Source organism: Saccopteryx leptura, chromosome 10, assembly GCF_036850995.1.
Source record: "Saccopteryx leptura isolate mSacLep1 chromosome 10, mSacLep1_pri_phased_curated, whole genome shotgun sequence".
In the NCBI taxonomy this organism is placed as follows: Eukaryota; Metazoa; Chordata; class Mammalia; order Chiroptera; family Emballonuridae; genus Saccopteryx; species Saccopteryx leptura.
Window position 1 is genome coordinate 23,396,477 of NC_089512.1, and position 24,129 is coordinate 23,420,605.

Sequence of the window (24,129 nt, forward strand, 5' to 3'; positions counted from 1 at the left end):
GGTGGATCCCGGTCGGGTGCATGCGGGAGTCTGTCTGACTGCCTCTCAGTTTCCAGCTTCAGAAAAATACAAAAAAAAAAAAAATGGACACTTGAGCGTAGACATGATGGATGAGCCTGTCAGGCCTGTCTGTCCCAATCAGGCCCTTGTGTCCAGGCGTAAAGGTCCTGGAGTGTTGAGGAGAAGCAGGCCTGGGACAAGGACTCAGGGGTCAGGTGTGAGTGGGGCTGGCTGGGGGGCAGAGGTATCATCTCATGAAACACCTTATAGGTCTTTGTAATTTTTTATCCTAAAGAAATGAGAAGCCCATGGAGGCTTGATCAGTCAAATTTGTATCATTGAAAGGGTGCTTTTGTGGCTGTTTGGAGAATGTGTTTTTGTTTGTTTTTGGGAGGGAGGAGAAATTGGAAGTTGAGGGACCCTTTGGAAGTGATTACTGTAGCTCACGTGGTGCTGTAGACTAGGGTGTTGGCCGCGAGCATGGAGAGAAGGGGGCAGACTGGAACCATGGTGAGTAAAACAATCGTCAGGATTTAGTGCCCAAATGAACAAGGGGGCAAGTAAGAGGGAGGTGTCATTTTTCTGAGGTTTGTGACAAAGGGTTATGCCTAATTTGAGGCTATGCGGTTCCATAGAGGTCACCACTCACTCATGTGCCCGTGTGCTCAGATTGGCTGCGGTCTTGGAGGTCACCACTCACTCATGTGCCCATTACTGACCTCTTTCCAGATTCCTCAGCTCCAGTGCAACACAGCTACCACCATCTCCCCAGACTGCTCTCGGGGGCCGAGCCTCCATCCGTCAGTCCCCTCCCCTGGAACTTCTGCACCCACCCTCCCTGTTCTCACGGACTGCTCTCGGGGCCTAGCCTCCACCCGTCAGTCCCCTCCCCTGGAACTTCTGCACCCACCCTCCCTGTTCTCACGGACTGCTCTCGGGGCGGAGCCTCCACCCGTCAGTCCCCTCCCCTGGAACATTCTGCACCCACCTCCCTGTTCTCACGGACTGCTCTCGGGGCCGAGCCTCCACCCGTCAGTCCCCTCCCCTGGAACATTCTGCACCCACCCTCCCTGTTCTCACGGACCTTCTTCAAGTCCCAGGGTTCAGAGCCTTTCCACAGCTCTTCAGCCCACACTGATCTTTCTTCCCCTTGAATACACTCAATTTGTAACCTCCTTTGAATATTAATTTTCTCTGCTTTTTGACATTTCTACTGTTCTTACTTAATCCCTTGTTTTAAACAGTAAGAAAATTTTTTTAAAGGACAATATTTTTTCATATTAACTACATATTTACGATTTTCTACACACACTGAATTGTGGATTTTTTTTTTTTTTTTTGCAGTGCACAATAGTGTCTTCTGCACAGAGAAGAGTAAATAATAAAATGTTATTAGGTAATGTTTAATTCTATTTTAGGGCCCAGAAAGTTCTGGTTTCTTGCAATGCTGCCAGTTAGGAACATCAGTGTATTTACCTAGTGTTGCCTTCTCCCTCAGACGGTCTGGGTCTGAGTCATTCCTCACTTGTCACTGACCCACGCATCCACACTCATTGCTAATTCAGGACATTACCACAATGGTTAACTTTTGGAGGAAGGTATTTGGGACCATGTCTTGGACCATGTCTTACTCAGCACAGTATCCTCTATACCGGGCATATATAAGAGGATCAGTCACTATTTCTTGAAGGAATGAATGACTGTCATTTTCTCTCTAACACCAAAGCAAGGAATAAAATGTAATTTTACTATTGTCAATGTAAAACAACTTCTAAACCTATAAGGATATTTTTATGAGTTTATCTGAGCCAAATTGTGGACAATTGCTGGGAAGCAAAGTCTCAACGGACTGAGAAAGTGCTCAGAACACGGTGGTTTCACCACGTATTTTATACATTAAAATCAAAGGGGAAGACATAAGGGGGTTACATGAAATTGATCGGTGATAGATTAGGGAGGCAGGGGAAGGCAAAGTGAGGAAATGTCTGGGATTGGGTTAGAAGTGAAAGTGTGTATATGCTGAAACTTCTTTCACAGAGGCAGGAACAAGACAACTAACAGTTAATGAGTCACATGATAACAATAACAATGAGGGGTGCCTGGCTCCTGCTCTGGTGGGATGTCTGGCCTGATGGGAAAAAAGATAACCCTCACTTTCCAGAGGCATGATATCGGTACATTATCATAGAGGCAAAAGCCAACAGACAGGCTTGAGTAAAAGCAAGCACTGCTCTTTGTTGAGAGAGAATGCATCCCTAGGATATGACTACCCGCCATAAACTGCTTTTAGCTAGAAAGGTTTGATTTAGACCAGGGGTAGTCAACCTTTTTATACCTACCGCCCACTTTTGTATCTCTGTTAGTAGTAAAATTTTCTAACCGCCCACCGGTTCCACAGTAATGGTGATTTATAAAGTAGGGAAGTAACTTTACTTTATAAAATTTATAAAGCAGAGTTACATCAAGTTAAAGCATATAATAATAATTACTTACTAAGTACTTTATGCCGGATTTTCACTAAGTTTGGCAGAATAAATCTTTATAAAACAAGTTACTATAGTTAAATCTATCTTTTTATTTATACTTTGGTTGCTCCACTACCACCCACCATGAAAGCTGGAACGCCCACTAGTGGACGGTAGGGACCAAGTTAACTACCACGGATTTAGACCATCCTGAGTATTGACTTTAGGTCTCTGAGTTTGCAGGGCTGTTGTGCAGGGCTCATCTGAGCTTGTCAGGTTTAGTTCATGGCCCTGTCTTTTATTTTATTTTTTTGTCCACAGAATGTTTGGGGCTAATGAGAAATGGAAATTTGGTGTGCTACTTTAGTTACTTTCATTGACTGGTTAATATAAATTCTTCTTTCATATTATCTGGGCATTATTTCCCCCTTTTTTTTTTTTAATTTTTTTTATTTAATAATTTTATTTTTTTAATGGGGTGACATCAATAAATCAGGATACATATATTCAAAGATAACAAGTCCAGGTTATCTTGTCGTTCAATTATGTTGCATACCCATCACCCAAAGTCAGATTGTCCTCTGTCACCTTCTATCTTGTTTTCTTTGTGCCCCACCCCCTCCCCCTTTCCCTCTCCCATTCCCCCCTCCCCCCCCCCCCCCCCCCCGTAACCACCACACTCTTATCAATGTCTCTTAGTTTCACTTTTATGTCCCACCTACGTATGGAATAATGCAGTTCCTGTTTTTTTCTGATTTACTTATTTCGCTTCGTATCATGTTATCAAGATCCCACCATTTTGCTGTAAATGTTCCGATGTCATCATTTCTTATGGCTGAGTAGTATTCCATAGTGTATATGTGCCACATCTTCTTTATCCAGTCATCTATTGACAGGATTTTTGGTTGTTTCCATGTCCTGGCCACTGTGAACAATGCTGCAATAAACATGGGGCTGCATGTGACTTTACGTATCAATGTTTCTGAGTTTTTGGGGTATATACCCAGTAAAGGGATTGCTGGGTCATAAGGTAGTTCTATTTTCAGTTTTTTGAGGAACCACCATACTTTCTTCCATAATGGTTGTACTACTTTACATTCCCACCAACAGTGTATGAGGGTTCCTTTTTCTCCACAGCCTCTCCAACATTTGCTATTACCTGTCTTGCTAATAATAGCTAATCGAACAGGTGTGAGGTGGTATCTCATTGCCGTTTTGATTTGCATTTCTCTAATAGCTAAAGAAGATGAGCATCTTTTCATATATCTGTTGGCCATTTGTATTTCTTCCTGGGAGAAGTGTCTGTTCATATCCTCTTCCCATTTTTTTATTGGATTGGTTGTTTGTTTGTTGTTGAGTTTTATGAGTTCTTTGTATATTTTGGATATTAGGCCTTTATCTGAGCTGTTGTTTGAAAATATCATTTCCCATTTAGTTGGCTTTCTGTTTATTTTGTTATCAGTTTCTCTTGCTGAGCAAAAACTTCTTAGTCTGATGTAGTCCCATTCATTAATTTTTGCCTTCACTTCTCTTGCCTGTGGAGTCAAATTCATAAAATGCTCTTTAAAACCCAGGTCCATGAGTTGAGTACCTATGTCTTCTTCTATGTACTTAATTGTTTCAGGTCTTATGTTTAGATCTTTGATCCATTTTGAGTTAATTTTTGTACAGGGGGAGAGACTGTAGTCCAGTTTCATTCTTTTGCATGTGACTTTCCAGTTTTCCCAACACCATTTATTGAAGAGGCTTTCTTTTCTCCATTGTGTGTTGTTGGCCCCTTTATCAAAAATTATTTGACTATATATATGTGGTTTTATTTCTGGACTTTCTATTCTGTTGCATTGGTCTGAGTGTCTATTTTTCTGCCAATACCATGCTGTTTTGATTGTCGTGGCCCTATAATATAATTTGAAGTCAGGTATTGTAATGCCACCAGCTTCATTCTTTTTCTTTAAGATTGCTTTGGCTATTCGGGGTTTTTTATAGTTCCATATAAATCTGATGATTTTTTGCTCTATTTCTTTAAAAAACGTCATTGGAAGTATGATGGGAATTGCATTAAATTTGTATATTGCTTTGGGTAATATAGCCATCTTGATTATATTTATTCTTCCTAGCCAAGAACAAGGTATATTCTTCCATCTCATTATATCTTTTTCGATTTCCCTTAACAATGGTTTATAGTTTTCATTATATAAGTCCTTTACATTCTTTGTTATGTTTATTCCTAAGTATTTTATTTTTTTGGTTGCAATCGTGAAGGGGATTATTCTTTTGAGTTCGTTCTCAATTGTTTCATTGTTGGCATATAGAAAGGCTATTGACTTCTGTATGTTAATTTTGTATCCTGCGAACTTACTGTATTGGCTTATTGTTTCTAGTAGTCTTTTTGTGGATTCTTTGGGGTTTTCGATGTATAGGATCATATCATCTGCAAAAAGTGATACCTTTACTTCTTCTTTTCCGATATGGATGCCTTTTATTTCTTTGTCTTGTCTGATTGCTCTGGCTAGAACCTCTAGTACCACATTAAATAAGAGTGGAGAGAGTGGACAACCCTGTCTTGTTCCTGATTTAAGGGAGAAAGCCTTCAGTTTAGTGCCATTTAATATGATGTTAGCTGATGGTTTATCATATATGGCCTTTATCATGTTGAGATATTTTCCTTCTATACCCATTTTGTTGAGTCTTAAACATAAAATTATGTTGTATTTTATCGAAAGCCTTTTCTGTGTCTATTGATAAGATCATGTGGTTTTTGTTCTTTGTTTTGTTGATATGGTGTATTACGTTAACCGTTTTACGTATGTTGAACCATCCTTGAGACTCTGGGATGAATCCCACTTGATCATGATGTATTATTTTTTTAATATGTTGTTGTATTCGATTTGCTAGTATTTTGTTTAGTATTTTAGCATCTGTATTCATTAGAGATATTGGTCTGTAGTTTTCTTTTTTTGTGCCATCCTAGCCTGTTTTTGGTATGAGGGTTATGTTGGCCTCATAAAATGTGTTTGGAAGTATTGCTTCTTCTTCAATTTTTTGGAAGACTTTGAGTAGAATAGGAACCAAGTCTTCTTTGAATGTTTGATAAAATTCGCTGGTATAGCCGTCAGGGCCTGGACTTTTATTTTTGGGGAGGTTTTTAATGGTTTTTTCTATTTCTTCTCTACAGATAGGTCTGTTTAGGCTTTCTGTTTCTTCTTGACTCAGTCTAGGAAGGTTGTATTGTTCTAGGAATTTATCCATTTCTTCTAGGTTGTTGAATTTAGTGGCATAAAGTTTTTCATAGTATTCTACAATAATTCTTTGTATATCTACGGTGTCCGTAGTGATTTCTCCTCTTTCATTTTGGATTTTCTTTATATGAGTTCTTTCTCTTTTTTCCTTGGTAAGTCTTGCCAAGGGTTTGTCAATTTTGTTGATCTTTTCAAAGAACCAGCTCCTTGTTCTATTAATTTTTTCTATAGTTTTTCTGTTCTCTAATTCATTTATTTTTGCTCTGATTTTTATTATCTCCTTTCTTCAGCTGGTTTTGAGTTGTCTTTGTTCTTCTTTTTCTAGTTCCTTAAGGTGGGAAGTTAAGTGGTTCACTTGGGCTCTCTCTTGTTTGTTCATATATGCCTGAAGTGATATGAACTTCCCTCTTATCACTGCTTTTGCTGCATCCCATAGATTGTGATATGTCGTATTGTCATTTTCATTAGTCTGTATATATCTTTTGATCTCTGCACTTATTTCTTCTTTGACCCATTCATTTTTTAAAAGTATGTTGTTTAGTTTCCACATTTTTGTGGGATTTTTTTCCTCTTTTTTGCAGTTGAATTCTAGTTTCAAGGCTTTATGATCAGAAAATATGCTTGGTACTACTTCAATTTTTCTGAATTTGCTGATGTTGTTTTTGTGGCCCAACAAATGGTCAATTCTTGAGAATGATCCATGTACACTGGAGAAAAATGTATACTCAGTCACTTTGGGATGAAATGTCCTGTAGATGTCTATCATATCCAGGTGCTCTAGTGTTTTGTTTAAGGCCACTATGTCTTTGTTGATTCTCTGTTTGGATGACCGATCTAGAGCCGTCAGCGGTGTATTGAGGTCTCCAAGTATGATTGTATTTTTGTCAGTTTTTGTTTTAAGATCAATAAGTAGTTGTCTTATATATTTTGGTGCTCCTTGGTTTGGTGCATATATATTAAGAATTGTTATGTCTTCTTGATTCAGTGTCCCCTTAGCCATTATGAAATGGCCATTTTTGTCTCTGAGTACTTTTCCTGTCTTGTAGTCAGCATTATCCGATATGAGTATTGCTACACCTGCTTTTTTTTGGATGTTATTTGCTTGGAGTATTGTTTTCCAGCCTTTCACTTTGAATTTGTTTTTATCCTTGTTACTTAGATGAGTTTCCTGTAGGCAGCATACAGTTGGATTTTCTTTTTTAATCCATTCTGCTACTCTGTGCCTTTTTATTGGTGAGTTTAATCCATTTACATTTAGTGTAATTATTGACACTTGTGAGTTCCCTATTGCCATTTTATATCTTGCTTTCTGTTAGTTTTGGGTCTTGTTTGATCCTTCTCTTTCGTTTTTCTATCTTTTGTTTTTATTTGGTTGTATTCCATACATCTTTCCTCTGTTGCTATCTTTTTTATCTCATGTGCTTCTGTGGTGGTTTTTTCAATGGTGGTTACCTTTGAGTAATGAAAAGGGTCCCTACCCTGTTCATTGTAGCGAACTATTTTGTGAGTACTTTTGCACTCCATCGTCCTTTGCTACTGTTAATCTCCATCTTCTCCCCCTCTTTCTTTTTGTTGTTGTCACAGTTTAAATTTGGTTTTATTGTGTTATTCTTGGAGCTTTTACTTGTGGCTCTGTTTTTTTTTGTTCTTTGTATCTGATTGGAGAACCCCCTTTAGTAATTCCTGGAGTGGGGGTTTTCTGATGATAAATTCCCTCATCTTTTCTGTATCTGTGAATGTTTTTATTTCTCCTTCATATTTGAAGGATAGCTTTGATGGGTATAGTATTCGTGGCTGAAAGTTCCTCTCTTTCAGGACTTTAAATATTGGGGTCCACTCTCTTCTAGCTTGTAGAGTTTCTGCTGAGAAATCTGATGATAATCTAATGGGCCTTCCTTTATATGTTGTATTCTTCTTTTCCCTGGCTGCCTTGAGAATTTTTTCTTTGCTGTTGGTTTGTGTCAATTTCATTATGATATGCCTTGGAGTAGGTTTGTTGGGGTTAAGAAAACTCGGAGTTCTGTTTGCTTCTTGAACTTGAGGCTTTAGTTCTTTCCACAGGCTTGGGAAGTTCTCATCTATTATTTGTTTGAGTATGTTCTCCATTCCATTTTCTCTCTCTTCTCCCTCTGATATACCTATTATTCTTATGTTATTCTTTTTGATGGAGTCAGATAATTCTTGTAGGGCTATCTCATTTTTTTTTTAATTTTTGAGTCTCTTTCTTCTTCTCTCTTTTGTGCCTCAAGTTGCTTGTCTTCTATTTCACTAATCCTCTCTTCTATCTGACCTGTTCTATTAGCTAAGCTTGTTACTTCATTTTTCAGCTCGTGAATTGAGTTTTTCATCTCTGTTTGATTTGTTTTTGTAGTTTCAATTTCCTTGGACATATATTCTTTGTGTTCATTGAGTTGTTTTCTGAGCTCCCTAAATTGCCTTTCTGTGTTTTCTTGTATATCTCGGAGGATTTTTAGGATTTCTATCTTGAATTCTTTGTCATTTAGCTCCAAGGTTTCCAATATATTAAATTTTTTCTCCGTAGATTTTTCCTCATCTAGCTGTGTTACCTCTCTTTCTTTTGTATCCATGATATTCGATTTTCTCTTCCTTAATGGCATCTGAGGGTGTTTTTGTTGATAGTATTAATGAGATTTAATAAAGAATAAAAAGTTAAAAAAAATAAAAAAATAAAAAAATCGAAAAGAGTTGTTTTTTTTTAAAAAAATTATTAATGAAATAAAGAAAAATAAAATAAAATAAAAATTAAAAAAAAAGGAAATTATCCCCCCCCCTCCTTTTTTTTCCTCTCCTCTCCTCTCCGCTCTTTCTTGAGAAAATCTTGTGGTGAACTGTGAATTATAACAAACAATACCTGTGATGTAGGGCCTGAATTGCGGAAAAGTAATAAAGGGGCAAAAAAAAGAAAAAAAAAAGAAAAAAAAAGGGGGGGTATGGACCCACAAAAAGCAAATAAGGAAAAAATTTGGGTCAAGAATAAAATGATTTGCTTTTAGGTGTTGGTTGTCTAAGAGTTATGATGAGAGGAATAAGAGGAAAACAGAAAAATGGGGGGACAAATTAAAAAATTACTATTGTATTTAGTGGAACAAGAACTAGATAAAATGGAGAGCCAGGGATGGGATCACTGCTAGTGAGTTAAAAAGGTGAAGTAAAAACCCCCCAAAATGCCACAAACATAAGTTTGAGTCCCAGGTAAGATAATTTGTTTGTTATTGATGTTCGAATGAGAGGAGATGTAAAGGAGAAAGGAAGAAACTAATATAGAGGGAGAAAATAAAGAGAGAGAGAGAAAAAAAGAGGGAACCACAAAAAGAAGAAAAAAAAAGGAGAGAGAGAGAGAGTTAAGGGTTTTGGAGTGCAACCCTCATAGAGAGAAAGGAAGAGGAAAGAAAAGATAATGGGAGATGTAACACTTATGGGTAGTGTAGTTCAAGGAGAGGAGAGAGTAAGACAGGCAGAGAGTTAATCGGCCAAATTAGAGGAGGAAAAAAAGTATCAAGAATGAAGATAAGAGAAACAAATGAACAAATATAATAAAATGGGATAGGTTATAAAGTCTGCAGATTATTCTTGATTTTGAGAGGTTATCTTCTTGCTTTTTCTTTTCTCTCCCTCTTCCTCGTCGGTGACTCTGTACCCTGGGTTCTGCCCCTTTGGCACGCTCAGGTAGAGGTTTGCAGTTGATAAGTCTCTATGGCAATGTCATGTATTGTGCTTCAGTCTCATTGGCAGTCGAGGCTCATTAGCATTTATAGGCTCCGACAGTGAGAGAGTCTGTGTTCCTGGAGCCTTTCTCCTAGTCTTTCCTTCCTCAATTAGTAGCCTGATAATCCAGCTATGGGGTTGCTGCTGCCTCTGCCTGGATAGTAAGAGGCTCAAAGAGCTGGCAACTCCCCACTCTATTTCCACTCAGCACAGGGCTCTGGGTAAGGCTCAATCAGTCAGAGCTGCTAGCATAATCAGGCGGGCTTTCCGCCCACTCAAAGACCTCTGGCTCTGCCACTCTGTCCGATAACACAGGCGGGCGCCCACTTCTGGGGCGCTTGGAGGAAACTCTCGCTATCTGCGTGCAGACCAGGATATCCAGCCAGCAGTCTCACGCTCTGAGTGAAACCCCCAACCGCATGGAAAAGTTGCAGCATTGGAATTGGCTCTTGCTCCGTCCCCGTGCGCGGCTTTTGCAAGGCGCTGGGGCGGCCCGAGATTCCGCTTTGGCCCACACAAAGGCCCCTGACTCTGCCCCTCTGTGCGATAACACGGGCGCGCACTGCCGAGGCACTTGGAGGAATCTCTCACTCCCTATCTGCGCACGCAGACCAGGATATGAGGCCGGCCGCGTTTCCCTCTGAGTGCAACCCCCACCAGCACGGAAAATTTCCACCGTTGGAATTAGTTCTCGCTCCCTCCCGTGCGCGGCTTTCCCAGGGCGCTGGGGCTGCCCAGAGATTCTGCTTTCGGCCCACAGAAAGGCCTCTGACTCTGCCTCTCTGTGGGGTAACACGGGCACCCACTGCTGGGGCACTCGGAGGAATCTCTCGCCCACTAACTGCGCACCGACCAGGAGATCGGGTAAAATGGCTGCCCCGCTTGTCTTTCTTTCTTTGGGTTTGGTGCGAGTGTTAGCTTGTATTGCCCGGGTTGCCACAGGATCAGTTTTTCCTCGGCTTGGATCTCCGTGCCATAGCCTGGTTTGGCCGTTTGTGCCGCGGCCTGGATCTATTCACCCCCTTTGCCCGCCTCAGTTTCTATATTCACAGTTACCAGAGAAAGCTGCCCTGTTTAGGTTAGTGAGGTAGGCAGAGCATTTCTTACTCCCTAATTCCTTCGGGGTTTAGTTATATATTTAGCCAATTTTTCACTCGACCATACCTTCGGATGTATAGCGAAGCATCTGGAGGCTCCAAGTATAGGTTTTTCTGTTTCTGGTTGAAGATGTTGTTGAGTTTTGGGGGAGATTTATCGGTATCGCTTCCTACCCCGCCATTACTCTGACGTCATCTCTCTATTTCCCCCTTTTTAATGTTGCTGCTTAATACTATATGTGTCTCCGGTTCATCTGTTCTAACACAGACAGCTGCTGAGCTCTGGCGTGAGTAGACTTGCGCTAGCAGGCACTGGGCTCCAGCAGACACGCCACAAACAGCGTGATGCAGGGGCGGTTGCGGGATCTGTGCAGATGGCATTCATATCTGCGGGTGTTTCCCTTTATGACAGAAAGATATGAGTTTGAATGGGAATAAGGCGTGAACATAAGAAAACTGTAATGGTATTTTTTTTTGCCACATACTCTATTTAACTTTGGAGCAACACTCTCAGACCGACTTGGGTTAGTATTAGTCAGAGGAAAAGGAAGTCTCTAACATACAGCCATGGTCAAAAAATTTGAGAGAATGAGTGAAAGACAATCAGAATACCATTAGCATTTTTGATTCATTTTATCTCCAAGTGCTTGTGTAAATCAAAAAGAGAAGATTGTTTATAGTAAAACTATTTGCACAAGGTAAGTGTCAAGTCTATTGACTCAGGAGCGTGGCCACGATAACACTTGCCCTTAGCTGGCAACAGTCCTGCCAGTGGAGGCTCTGTAGCAACTGCGTCTCAGTGTTCCATCCTGATAAAGATATCGTACACCACCTACCTAACCTAGTTCACAGGAGTGAGCCTGGATGAATGATGGATGTTTGTAACACTCCAGGGTCCAGGAGGGGGAGTTATGCAAGCATCAATTCTATTATACCACTCTTTGCCCTCGGCTAAGTGCTAAAGTCAACAAATCCTCTCTTTTCCACCTATCCCAGAGTTTGCCATTGAGTTAGACCCTGTAGGTGAACAGGGCTTTGTTTTCCTACTCTTAGGCACACAGTTACTTTGTGTGTTAAATGAAGGGCATTAAATCATGATCTGCAACTGGTGACCTGTAGATATGCTTTGTATGTCCTGAGCAGGTGTTTCAATTTGTTTAGCTATGTATGTATGTATGTATGTATGTATGTATGTATGTATGTATGTATGTATGTGAAAGGAGAGGAGATAGTGAGGCAGACTCTCACATGCGCCCAGACTAGGATCTACCTAGCAACCCCATCTTTGGCCAGTACTAAAGCACTGAGCTATTTTTAGTGCCTGAGCCAGATGCTCTCCAAAGAAGCTATCCTCAGCACCTGCTACCACACTGGAACCAATTGAGCCACTGGCCGCAGGAGGTGAAGAGAGAGAGAGGAAGAGAGAGAGAGAGAAAGAGTGAGAGAGAGAGAGAGAGGGAGAGAAGAGGGAGAGGGAATGGGAGAGAAGCACATGGTCACTTCTCCTGTGAGCCCTGACCAGGAACCCAAGATGTCCATATGCCGGGCTGATGCTCTATTCACTGAGCCACCGCTCAGGGTCTGCTTAGCTTTATTTTTAATGTGATTTTGAATTCCTTTAGGAAAGGTATGCCTTTTCAGGTTTGACTGAACCCCTGACACTCTTGTCAGCTACTCTACAACTGTCACTCGTTTACATTCTGTTTCTGGGCGTGGAAGGTGTCAGACCCTCATACTAGATGTGCTCTAAGGTTCCTTCTTGTAGTAACTGTCTCTTTTCTGCTAGCTTCACACATAGTCCATTGAAGAACCATAACAATGTAATAATATATAGGACAAAATCAAGCCTACAGTTTAGAGAACCAGACTCCCTTTTTGAGCTATAATAGATATAAGCAAGTCATGTTTCTTACAAGATTTTCTTGACTTTTTGATCACTTTACTTTTAAAGTGTGTATGTTTTTTTGTTTTTTTTTACTTTTTATTGATTTTAAGTTATTCTGTTTACATATGTGTATGTTTTATTTGCCAGTAATTTATCCAATTTAACTTGAAACTTTCTATGCAAGATGTATAGTTTTCTAAAATGCAACTAATTTGAAAAGACTAAGCACCTATATCTGTGAAATTAAGTGCAGTTATTCTTTTTTTTGAGAGAGAGAGAGAGAGAAAGAGAGAGAAAGGGAGCGAGATGAGAAGCATCAACTTGTAGTTGTGGTATTTTCGTGTTTCATTGATTGCTTCTCATAAGTGCCTTTGACCTGTGTGCTCAAGCCGAGCCAGTGACCCCTAGCTCAAGCCAATGACCTTAGGCTCAAGCCAGCGACCTTGGGCTTCAAGCCAGCGATCTTTGGGCTCAAGCCAGCAACCCCATGCTCAAGCTAGCAAGTTGGCGCTCAAGCCAGCGACCTTGGGTTTCCAACCTGGGACTTCAATATCCCAGGCTGACTCTCTATCCACTGTACCCCCACTGGTCAGGCAAGCGCAATTATTCTTTGGAAAAAAAAAGAAAGGATCCTTTCTCTAGTCTCAGAGCACTTTACTTAAATTAACTGCTCAAGTGGCCAACACATTTTTAAGTGTTAATTTTGAAATAATTTTAGACTTGCATGAAAACTGCAGAAATAGTACAGAAAGTTCCTGTATATTCTTTACTCACCTTCCCCAAGGTTAGGATCTTGCATCACCATGGTACAATGATCAGAATTAAGAAAATAACATTTAACCAATGCATTTTAACACATTTTTCTTATTTCTGTTGCTTTCCGTGAGTTATATGTTATTTTAACCACTCTTTTCAAAGAACCACTAGTAAAGGAATGTTTAAGAAAAATATATTCACAGTAAAGGAATTAGAGAGTTGATTTTTCATTTTGTAATGCCAGCTAGCTGTGGCGCTGTAATTTCTCTAAGCTTCTTTAATGTCTACTGGAGCACAGACTGAACCTGCCCCCTGTCATCTGATGTGGAATGTAACCATTATTCATCAACAGAAATAAGGACTCCCTCTCATTTTTACAAGGAAGTTCTAACTCCCTTTTGTGGTAAGGTTCTTAGCAGTTTATTTTAGTTATTTTTCAAAATAATAAACCCGAGTTACCCAAAGTGATGATTAACTTTAGCTATGCCAAACCCTCTTACTGTTACTACTTTCAAAGTCTTCTTTTAAACAACATTTTTAGTAAATAAGATGGAATATTTACAAAGGTTCAACCTAAGTGATTAAAAGGAGAAACAGGTATTGTGGGATTTGAAGCTCTTTCCTATAATGAATCAAATGATTTTGGAAAAGTTGAGACCATGTCAGAACCTTTTGGGTGGCCATGTCAACTGTGGGATAAAAATGATTTCCAGGTCAGTAATCTGGAAAACATACCACAGGTATCATGCTATTAGTTAGTGGGTTTATATTACACAATTGAGATTAATTACAGTCAGCCGATTTTTCCCCTGGCTTGGATATCTTTTGCTGTCATACGTGTTTACCTTGCAATTACCTGCAAGTGATCGCAAGCAAATGAGGTGTGTGTCTCTGGAGACGTCTTAGCATTAACTCAAAATTCAGATGACAATAGAACATAGAAATTACTTTTGAGGGTTTCTTTTTAAAAAATGGATTAAGAAATTCAGCAGTGAGTCAGAATTGTGGTTATTTTTTTGCTTGACTTGGGTTGTAAACACCAAACCCATGTGGCTGTCCTGCGATGCATAGAAAGATCTCTTGTGTCGTGTTTTGGTCCCATGACTGAGGCGCAAAGGAAAGATACCAGAAGTTTCTGCTCTTAAAGTGATATTCACTTAAATTTTACATATTAACTTTCACTTCTGTGATCATTCCCTTTTTTTTATTTTTTCAGAAAAGAATACTAAACTTCAGCTTTTCCATTTAGAATCAAAGGAAAATCTTTTTCAGCACAAGTGTTGTAATCTTTTTTGGCTTCATCTCATCTGTAAAAGAAATGTTAGAAAGTGAGTGGTTTTCTATTTGTGTTTTTAGCAGAAGAACCCCTTGCTCAAATGAAACAACACAGAAGCTCACAGAAGCAAGAGTGCTCGGGTTGACGTGGGGGCCCCATGTTCAGCCATATTGGACCATGGCTCTCCCGACCCAGGCTCACTCTCGCCCTCTCCTGGTTGTCTTGGAATTGACAGCTACTGAGTTCCTCCCCTTGGGCTCTGTACTTGGGGTAGTGGCTCTCAGAGAATCATTTAGGGTTGCTGTAGAAACAATATTATTATTGGAAAAGAAAAGACTTCACTTATCTAGGCCATTGCTGTTTAGACAGTCTTCGGATGGGTGCGTTATTGGTCCATGAGGAGGTAAGTAAAAATCGAGAGGGTTTAGAAATATTTACAGCGATTTAACATTGCTTCAATATCCAAGCACATGATCAGCGGATTTAACTAGCAGAACAGGATGTGGACCAAACGTATTGGTCCTTACTAGATTTGAAATTTACAAATGCTTCATAGATAGTTTGAGAAGCACTGTTCATGAATGTTACTGAATATAGAACTCTAATTTCTCTCCTAAAGACTAAGGGAGATAATTCCTGAGTATGTTTGAGTTTATTATAACATTACACATACTAATCAATTGATTTGATTTATAACGAAGGATAATGAGTTTTGAACTCAAAGAGTAATGACACAGGTTTTTTTTTTTAATCTTTTATCCATTATTACTTTTTTTTATTCAATAAATACAGGGTGAAGAAAACATAAGTTGACAGTTGTTTGTACGGAAAATAATGCAATGATTACTAATAATACAAGAATAAACTCTGTTTTGCATACTCACAACTGTAAACCTATGTTTGCCCCACCTTGTATTTATTGTTCGCCTCTCAAGTGTCTGGTGAATAAGGGATGTCCAACCCCTGGTCTTATGGGGTAAATGCGGCCACTGCAATATTTCATGCTTAGGTTTACAACATGAGGAGTACTAGCTTGCCTGGGGCATTGCAGAGGAGCACCAGGTGTGGGGGCTCTAACTGTAAATAATTAAAGCAGCAAATAATTCACAGACTTTGGTAAAAATAATTCCTAAGCCACTCCTTCTGGATTGTGACACAATTTTTTTTGTGTGTGTTTTTACACTGTGCTTGCACCTTGCCACGCACTGTTGTAAGTGTTGTTCTGTGTGCTGGGGATGCATTTGCTGATAGAATAGACACCATCTCTGTCCATGTGGGGTTTATGATCTAGTGCCAGGAAACCAGTGGATGGCCAGCAAGGTTCCTGATGCTGATGAGCCCCAGAGGGAAATCAAACGGGCGGAGGTGGTAAAACTGAGTGAGTGGGAGTGACTATGTGGCTGAAGGTTATCAGAGGCGCCCTCACTAAGGAGGGGGACATGTGAGCTGAGACCTGAATGACACGGCAGAGCCTGCCAGAGAATTTGAGAGGCACAGGTGCCCAGGCTTTCGGGCAGGAATGAGGCTGGGAGAAAGCCAGCCCAGAGGCAGCGGAGTGAGCCAGAGGGAGAGGAGAGGAGGGCTCGGAGCTGAAAGTAACGGTTGGAAGCCCAGTCGACAGGAGGCCACAGGAAGGTTGTGAACCACAGAGTGGCAGGATCTGATTCAAATTTTAAATTAATCCCATGGGCTCCTGTGGATATAGAGGAGCAAGAGCGGAAGCAGGGTGATGGGTGAGGAGGTGCTAACTGGTCCAGGCAAGAGATATGGTGGCTTGGAGTGTCAGCAGTGGGAGTGGAGACCGGGGCAAGCTGACTGATTGGTCTTGTTGGTGGCTTGGATGTGGGAGGTAAAGGAGAGGGACCAGATCTTTGTCTAGACTAGCGGGGTGGTGCCAGGGACTAGATGGTGGACATTAGGGGAATTTGGTCTCGGGGTGGGGGTCAAGACATTTGTTTGGGGTACTTTAAATTTGGGGTGCTGTTAGACATCCAGGTGACACTGCACATTGAGGAGGTCAGATGGGGTTAGGACTGAACATATAAATTTGGGATTTAAAGCCATGGGACTGTAGGAGACACCTTAGAGAGGAAGGGATAGACAGAGAAGAGAAGAGGGCCAAAGACCAAGCTAGCTGCTTGGCCACCAGGTCGTGTAGAAGGAGGGAAATCCAGCTCAGTAATGGAGAGCTACTGCAGGAGGCTTGGGTTCAGCGTGTAGCCACAGCAAAGGTTCTTGTACCCTCACAGCTCCCCCTCTGGCGCCGGTGATCACAGTGGTGACCTGGGCCTGCCTTCGGAGCCTCTCCCATCCCTGTGACTGTTTGTGCTGGGCCTTGGCTTCAGTGGTTTTTTGCTTCCAACGGCCAGTTCCTGTATCTCTTTCCGAGGACTCCTCCCAAACTTCTAGAGCCTCCTTACTTTCCAAACAGAAGTGCCTGGGAAGTTATGCCCTCCGTTGGTGGCCCTCACCCAGTGACTGAAGGCGACATGAACACGAGAGAGCGGCTCCGTTCCTTTGGTTTCAGACAGCTCTGAGACATAGTCTGTATCCTCCCGAAAACTCCTTGGAACAGACTGAAGCCACCCCGCGGGGAGCTCTTGCCTTAGGCAGCACCCTTGCTCCACCTGTCTTGGAAACACTTCTTCAATAAATTGTCTTCCTCTGGGCAACTTGACTTACGATCTGAACTGCCCTCCCTCCCACCAAACCCGCCTCCTAATCCTCGGCCCCATTTTGGATTATAACCATTGGCACAGTGTCATCATTTTTGCTATTTTAAAATTAAGTTAGATGAAATATTCTCAAGCATTCTCAAATTCTCAAAGTTATTGTTTTTGTTTTTTTTTTTGGACCAGTTTCTATATTAACAGCCATCAAGTGGAAAGGATTTTGGTTTTTGATCATAAAGGCAATTGCCTGTTTCTACTGATTCTGGTGGATTTGTTTACTGTTTAATTAAGTGAAACATTTCCAGAGAGTTTTTTTTTTTTACTCTTGCAGTTCAGAGAGTAAATGCTAATCTTAAACTGATGAAACTATTAGATGATTATTTCCTGTTCACACACCGAGTCAATAAAATCTCGGAGATTAAACAGGGGAACGAGACAGGGTGTTTAGCGGGTTTGATCGCCATCGATGTGACTGCCTCGCAGAAGAAGGCTGTGGGCTTTCCCACACGTTTTCACTTGCTAACTGTTGTAGTTCTCATCTCCTGCCCCTGAGACAGGCTGCCACTTAGCACCGAGCAGGAATTCGAAGCCAAAGGGCCAGGGTGTCTATGTGGAATTTGCCCTCAGTCTTTGAGGGAAGAATAAAACTAGATTCTATTTACTTTAACTGTATTTCCATTTATTTTAGAATGTTGGGGGGGGGTATTTTAATATCTCTCTATAGAAAGCACTTGGATATTTTGCTTTTAAAGAATAATTTACAGATCACTCATTCTTCCTCTCTTCCACCTTCCCTCCTTCCTTCCTTTCCTTCTTTCTTTCTTTCAGAGTAAAGCCAATACTAATTCAAATCTCTGTCTGAATACCACACAAAACATATTTTAAAGTTTCTAAGTGGGTTTTTCTTTGCTTGTGGTAGAAATGCATACTGGTGATAACCTCTTTTAGCAGTTTTCTGTCTGAGATTGGACATAGTAAATAAATATTTGTTGAGTGAATGAGTCCGTCGTATTATGTACTAGGCACAATCCTGAAATATCAATGCAATGAGGCATTTTTCTTGGTGTGCATCTGTGATGAGAACCTCAGTCCCCAACTCTCATTTTCAGTTTAACATTTTGTCACAAATATGAGAACTATATTGGGAAAATAATTTTTAGTTCCTTAAACTGCCTTTGTAGATTTCTTTCTCTTTTTTTAAATTTTATTTTATTTTTTCCTTTTTTTACTTAGATCCGGGAGACAGAGAGACAGACACCCACATTGCGCCCTAACCAGGATCCACCTGGGAAGCCCCCTTCAGGGTGATGCTCTGCCCATCTGGGGCGTTGCTCTGTTGCTCAGCAACTGAGCCATTTCAGTGCCTGAGGCGAGGCCATGGAGCCATTCTCAGTGCCTGGGGCCAATGTTGCTCAAATCTAGCCATGGCTGCAGGAAGGAAAGAGAGAGAGAGAGAGAGAAGCAGAGGGGCGGAGAAGCAGATGGTCACTTCTCCTGTGTGCCTTGACTGGGAATTCAACCTGGAACTTCCACATGCCAGGCTGATCCTCTACCACTGAGCCAACTGGCCAGGGCCTGGCTTTGTGCATTTCACAAAATTAAACTTTACTAGATTCTGTTGCAGGGAAACATTCACTGGCAGTTCCTTTTGCTTCTCAATACCTCTGAAACACTTGGCCTTTGACCATTGATTTCATAATATGTTGAGGCATGAAATTATGACAATAATGCATGCTTTTTCATGCCTGAAAAACACACTGTGAAGTCAAGCTATGGCACTGAAGCCCAGTGGAAATTTTTACATCCAATCAAATTAAACTAATAGTGTATTTAATTTTGTATTTGCCATATAGTTGAAAGTATGGGCATCTTCACCTTTCTTTTTGTTTCTATTCTGGCAACCAAGACAATTGAATGAAAAGTTTATTAAAGGGGGAAAAAAAACAAATACATTGCTCTGTCCATTTGTGAACTCACATTTTTTTTTAGATTCTACAAAAATATAATTTATTTTTGTATGATGACCATGTATCATGAAATCTTGCTTAATTCATTTCTTATTGCTTTCTTTTTATTTAGACAATTAATTTTAACGAGGTGACATTGATTAACTAGGGTATATAGATTCAGAGAAAACATCTTCAGGTCATTTTGACATTTGATTATGTTGCATACCCATCACCCAAAGTCAAATTGTCTTCTATCACCTTCTATTTGGTTTTCTTTATGCCCCTTTCCTCCCCCACCTCTTCCTTCTCCTCACTTCCCCTCCCCCTGGTAACCACCACACTCTTGTCCATGTCTCTGAGTCTCATTTTTGTGTCCCATCTATGTATGGAATCATACAGTTCTTAGTTTTTTTCTGATTTACTTATTTCACTCAATATAATGTTATCAAGGTCCATCCATGTTATTGTAAATGATCCGATGTCATCATTTCTTATGGCTGAATAGCATTCCGTGGTGTATATGTACCACATCTTCTTTATCCAATCATCTGTTGAAGGGTTTTTTGGTTGTTTCCATGTCTTGGCCACTGTGAACAATGCTGCAATAAACATGGGGCTGCATGAACTCACATTTTTTTAGTGGAGGTGGGAAATAGTACTGAAACTTATTCTTGGAAAGGTGAATGATGACTACAAAGCTTAATTCAGAAGGCTGAAGTGCCTATTGGGTTGTATTCTGAGGCTCACTGTTCATTTGTTAAAAAACAAAATTCAACTGAGTATATTTTAAAGACCTCATTGCCTTTTTCAGTAGTTTATAAATTGGGCAGCAGCATCCAATCTAGCAGAGAGAAAGGAGCTCGGAATTGCTGCACAAAGAAGAGGACTTCTACAGGCAGAAGGGAGCAGGAACGAGGAAGTTATACCAGGCAAAAAGCAGGCCTGTTAGTGCAAGCTTACTTTACTGAAAGGGGGTGGTAGTGGTTTGTCAGGTAGATCAGTGGTCCCCAAACCCCGGGCCACGGACCGGTACCGGTCCGTGGCCCATTTGGTACTGGTCTGCAGAGAAAGAATAAATTACAAAATTTCCATTTTATTTATATTTAAGTCTGAACAATGTTTTATTTTTAAAAAATGACCAGATTCCCTCTGTTACATCCATCTAAGACTCACTCTTGACACTTGTCTTGGTCACGTGATGCATTTATCCGTTCCACCCTAAAGGCTGGTCCGTGAAAATATTTTCTGACATTAAACTGATCCGTGGCCCAAAAAAGGTTGGGGACCACTGAGGTAGATTACCTAACTAATGCTGGTTTAGATTTCCATTTCTGGGAGAGCTAAAACCGTAATTCAGTCTTGGTTTAGTGATGTGGGGCTTAGCGTAAGTGACTCCATTTTGGTATTGTTGGCTTGTTTTAACAGGATAGTTGGATGAGTTCAGGGGCTGTGTAAGACTGGTCCAACTGTCGCAGGAGACTTATGACTGTCATCGATCCATGTGAGGACTCAGGTGGCAGCTCAAACACTTTAGGAATTCTGGAAAATCCAATGACATTTTATGTGTTGCTCTGGGCACAGTAGTGCTTATTTTGCAAGCGGATGGGGCTTTTTCTAGGACCCATGACGAAGGAATAACCCCCTGAGCTAGCAGCTTATAGTTAAGGACACTTGTCAAGAAAGACAAGTAAGAAGGCAAAATAGCATCAGTTAGGCTTTAGGTATTTGCTTAGAGATACATATTTTGGAAACCCCAAATAAGGGCACTTTTCCTGATGCAGAAAAATACTTGTTGGGACAATGGGGCAGAACATGTGAAATCAAGGATGACTTAGAAAATATAGGCTCATGGAGTACTGTAATTATAAACCAGGCTCTAAATGTATCCAAAGGCCTGTGAATGATAATAGTAAATGGTATTCATATGAACATTTTTATGATTGTGTTAGAAATAAATGTTTATCGCTTCTCGGCCTTTTGGCTAAGATCAAGTGTAGAAATAAATGTTAGTTTTTGCTATATTTAAGTAAATGTTATAAGTGAGTTTTGCCTGTATTAATTGAGAATATTTTGGAGTACACAACCCAACTAAAGTTTTTCCCTCCTGTTTACTTTGAAAGGAATGCCATGTTAATTCTGGGGCATTGACGTTTTACAATGCCTGATCAAGACAAAAAGGTGAAGACCACAGAAAAATCAACCGATAAAAAACAGGAAGGAATCACCATCACCAGGTAACCTCATTCTGAGTCTTTGCTAATTTTTAACTCAGGCAGTGGCCAGCAACCACATTTAATAGCTTTCTGAGAAATAGCGTAGACCCTTGACAACCGTCACTCTGAGTTACGGTGTTTACTGAAATGTTTGATCATTTATAGAATTCTAACAGAAATGTTTAGTAAGCATATGGTTAGTTCATAAAAGCAGGCCTGTGAGTGGCAGTGCCAACACAACTAGTTTATCAGGAGTCTCCCGGTGGTTGACATTGTGTTATTCTTTCTCCTAGGGACTATTCAGATCTTAAAAGACTTCGGTGCCTTTTGAACGTTCAGTCAAGCAAACAACAGGTAGCGTTTTCAAAGAATGTGTGCATATCCACAAAGACGAAATCACATGTTTCCAAAGGGAAATCCATCTAACATCTTTATGGATGATATGTCTGCTTCTCTTTCGCATGTTTTGTCTTTCTTCACCCAGCTGTTTCTCTCATAACCTGGCTCAGGTTCTGCCAAGACTTGGCATCCACAGCCTTTTCAGTCTCCTCTCATGCCTGAGTCCTGGTCTATCCTACGCTTAGTGCCATGTGTCCTCATTAGCAAAGCTCTAAGGTCTTCTATTGACCGCCTGTGCAAGTCCTCAGAGCTTTAGGACAACTGGGGTTTTCCAAACACTGTTTACCATTTCCCTCCTTCTCCCCTCATCCCCTCTCGTGCTGCCCACTTGTTACAATACCACCCTTGAGGCTTGCTGCAAATTGTCTCTTACTGAAAAGGGGGGGGGGGAAGAGTGAGTTTTGGCTATGCTTATAATAGCATTTTTATATTTTTATTAGACAGCAAAGAATGGTGCCCTTGTTTGAAATTTATCTCTAAACATTCCTTTTTGGTTTTGCTTTTGTAAGACTTGGGAAAGTCATGAGCTTAAAGGCCATCCATGGAGGTTTGGGAAACAACACAACAATGCTAATAATAGTAATAGAAGACAATTATTTTGCACTGTTAACTAGTAAATGGCAGGGATGGACCTTGAACCCTGGTGGCATGGCTCCAAAGTGTACTATGCTATTCTCATTTTATTTGTTTAAGAAGCTTGTGTGGTGGTAACTCGGTCCAGATGGCCTTTGTTATAGCAACCAAGCTGCCAGAGAACTACAACATTTTTATCTATTTATTTATAGTGGAGAATGACTTTCTAATGATTTGATGGCATATAAAGACCAAATAATGATAGTTATTTTAGGGAACCCTTATTGTGTGCCTGGTGCTTTTCCTGCATTACCCTGCTTAATATCCAAAGCTCCTGCTTTTACAGATTAAGAACCAGAGGCACAGAGAGATTTAAATGCCTTTCCCAAGATCATCTAGACAGCTAATGGTAGGATAGAGACCTGAAATCCAAACACTCCATCCCTACACTATGTGCCTCTAATCGCTAAGATACCTTTTAAATGCCTTGGGAAATTAAATTATGTACAGCTTAAAAACTAGTTGAATAAGCATTGATTTGGAGTAAATGTTACCCTAAAATATCTTTTCTTGTATCAGTTCCTTCTTCTGTGTATTAATGCTACCACCCCCAGGAACTTCTTTCTTCTTATCCATCTGGTTCAGCAATGACTCTCACCCTTTGTCTGTCTCAACACTGCTGAATTACCCTCCAGCCACTGCTCACCAGCCTTCGTGAACCGTTGCCCCAAATCCAGTCCGTTCTTCCTTAGTAAGCTATGCAGGGTGACTCAGCACGCAGTTGTGGTTGTAGTTTCCGCTCTCTCTCTCTGCAAGTGTTACCATAATGTCTGACTTCTACTTTTTATTTGCTATTCCCTTCTCCTGAAGTTCTTTCCTACACAATCTTACCTATTTCCAAGGCTCAAATCTAATGGCACCACCTCCATGAAAAGCTTTCCTTTATCTTCCTTTCTAGATAAAGGTTCACTTCCATTCTAGAAGTGAACCTCTCTCTTCTCAAAGCATCCTCTTTAACTCTCGTAACACTGTTCTCTCCCTTGTTTGGAAAACACTTATCTACCTGTCTACTTTCCTGGTGAGGTGGTAGATTCCCCAGTGCCAGCAACTCTGACTTTGGCCTCTGTTTACTGCATCCTCTATCCCAGGGATCGAGAACCTATGGCTCGCGAGCCAGATGTGGTTCTTTTAATGACTGTATCTGGCTCGCAGACAAATCTTTAATCAAAAAAATAATACCGTTAAAAATATAAAACATTCTCATGTATTACAATCCATTCATTTCCTACCGCTCATGTTCATGGTTGCGGGTGGCTGGAGCCAATCACAGCTGTCCTCCGGGACAACACCAAATTTTTATTGGATAATGCATAACGTACACGGGTTGTTGTATGGCTCTCACGGAATTACATTTTAAAATATGTGGCGTTCATGGCTCTCTCAGCCAAAAAGGTTCCCGACCCCTGCTCTATTCCATGAGTTTTTGGTCAGTTTCGGTCAAATTGAATAGTTTCTTAAGAATCCCGCTACCACATGAGTATGTGTAGTAACCTTTTAGCCAAGGTAAAAGAACCACCAGGGTGATTTGTGGCTGTAATTTTGCAACTTTGAAGCTCACGCTCACTAGATCTGTTGTGTCCCCTTTCAACAGCTGGCTGCTTAATTAAAGTGAGCTTATTGTTTCCCTCCTCCTTAACCAGTTTTAGAATTTGTAGTCTGTTATCTGGAAAGGTACTATGGCAAATCTTTTTGTGAAATATTTCACACATACAAAAATGTGTATTTGTAATGTGTGAATTATTCGGAAAGTAGATGTTTCCAAGAAAAAAGTAAAAGTAACTCTGCTCAACTATGTGAAGGTCCTGGGGTTCCCAAACCC

At 40.6% G+C, this 24,129-nt stretch overlaps 1 protein-coding gene and 1 pseudogene across 5 annotated transcripts in view; both read left to right on the forward strand.

The window, feature by feature from the left end:
* NEK10 (NIMA related kinase 10) overlaps positions 1 to 24,129 on the forward strand; it is a 205,801-nt gene that overhangs the window by 5,830 nt on the left and 175,842 nt on the right. For 4 of the 5 annotated variants that reach the window (XM_066350788.1, XM_066350783.1, XM_066350785.1 and 1 more), the window contains exons 2-3: positions 21,186 to 21,299; positions 21,572 to 21,632. In XM_066350788.1, the coding sequence (XP_066206885.1) occupies positions 21,223 to 21,299; positions 21,572 to 21,632 (138 nt within the window). In that variant the 5' untranslated portion in view covers positions 21,186 to 21,222. Of the gene's footprint in view, positions 1 to 14,433; positions 14,497 to 21,185; positions 21,300 to 21,571; positions 21,633 to 24,129 lie in introns of those variants that run through there. The other variant, XM_066350787.1, reaches the window with a different exon arrangement.
* Positions 21,027 to 21,170, forward strand: LOC136382627 (U2 spliceosomal RNA; annotated as a pseudogene).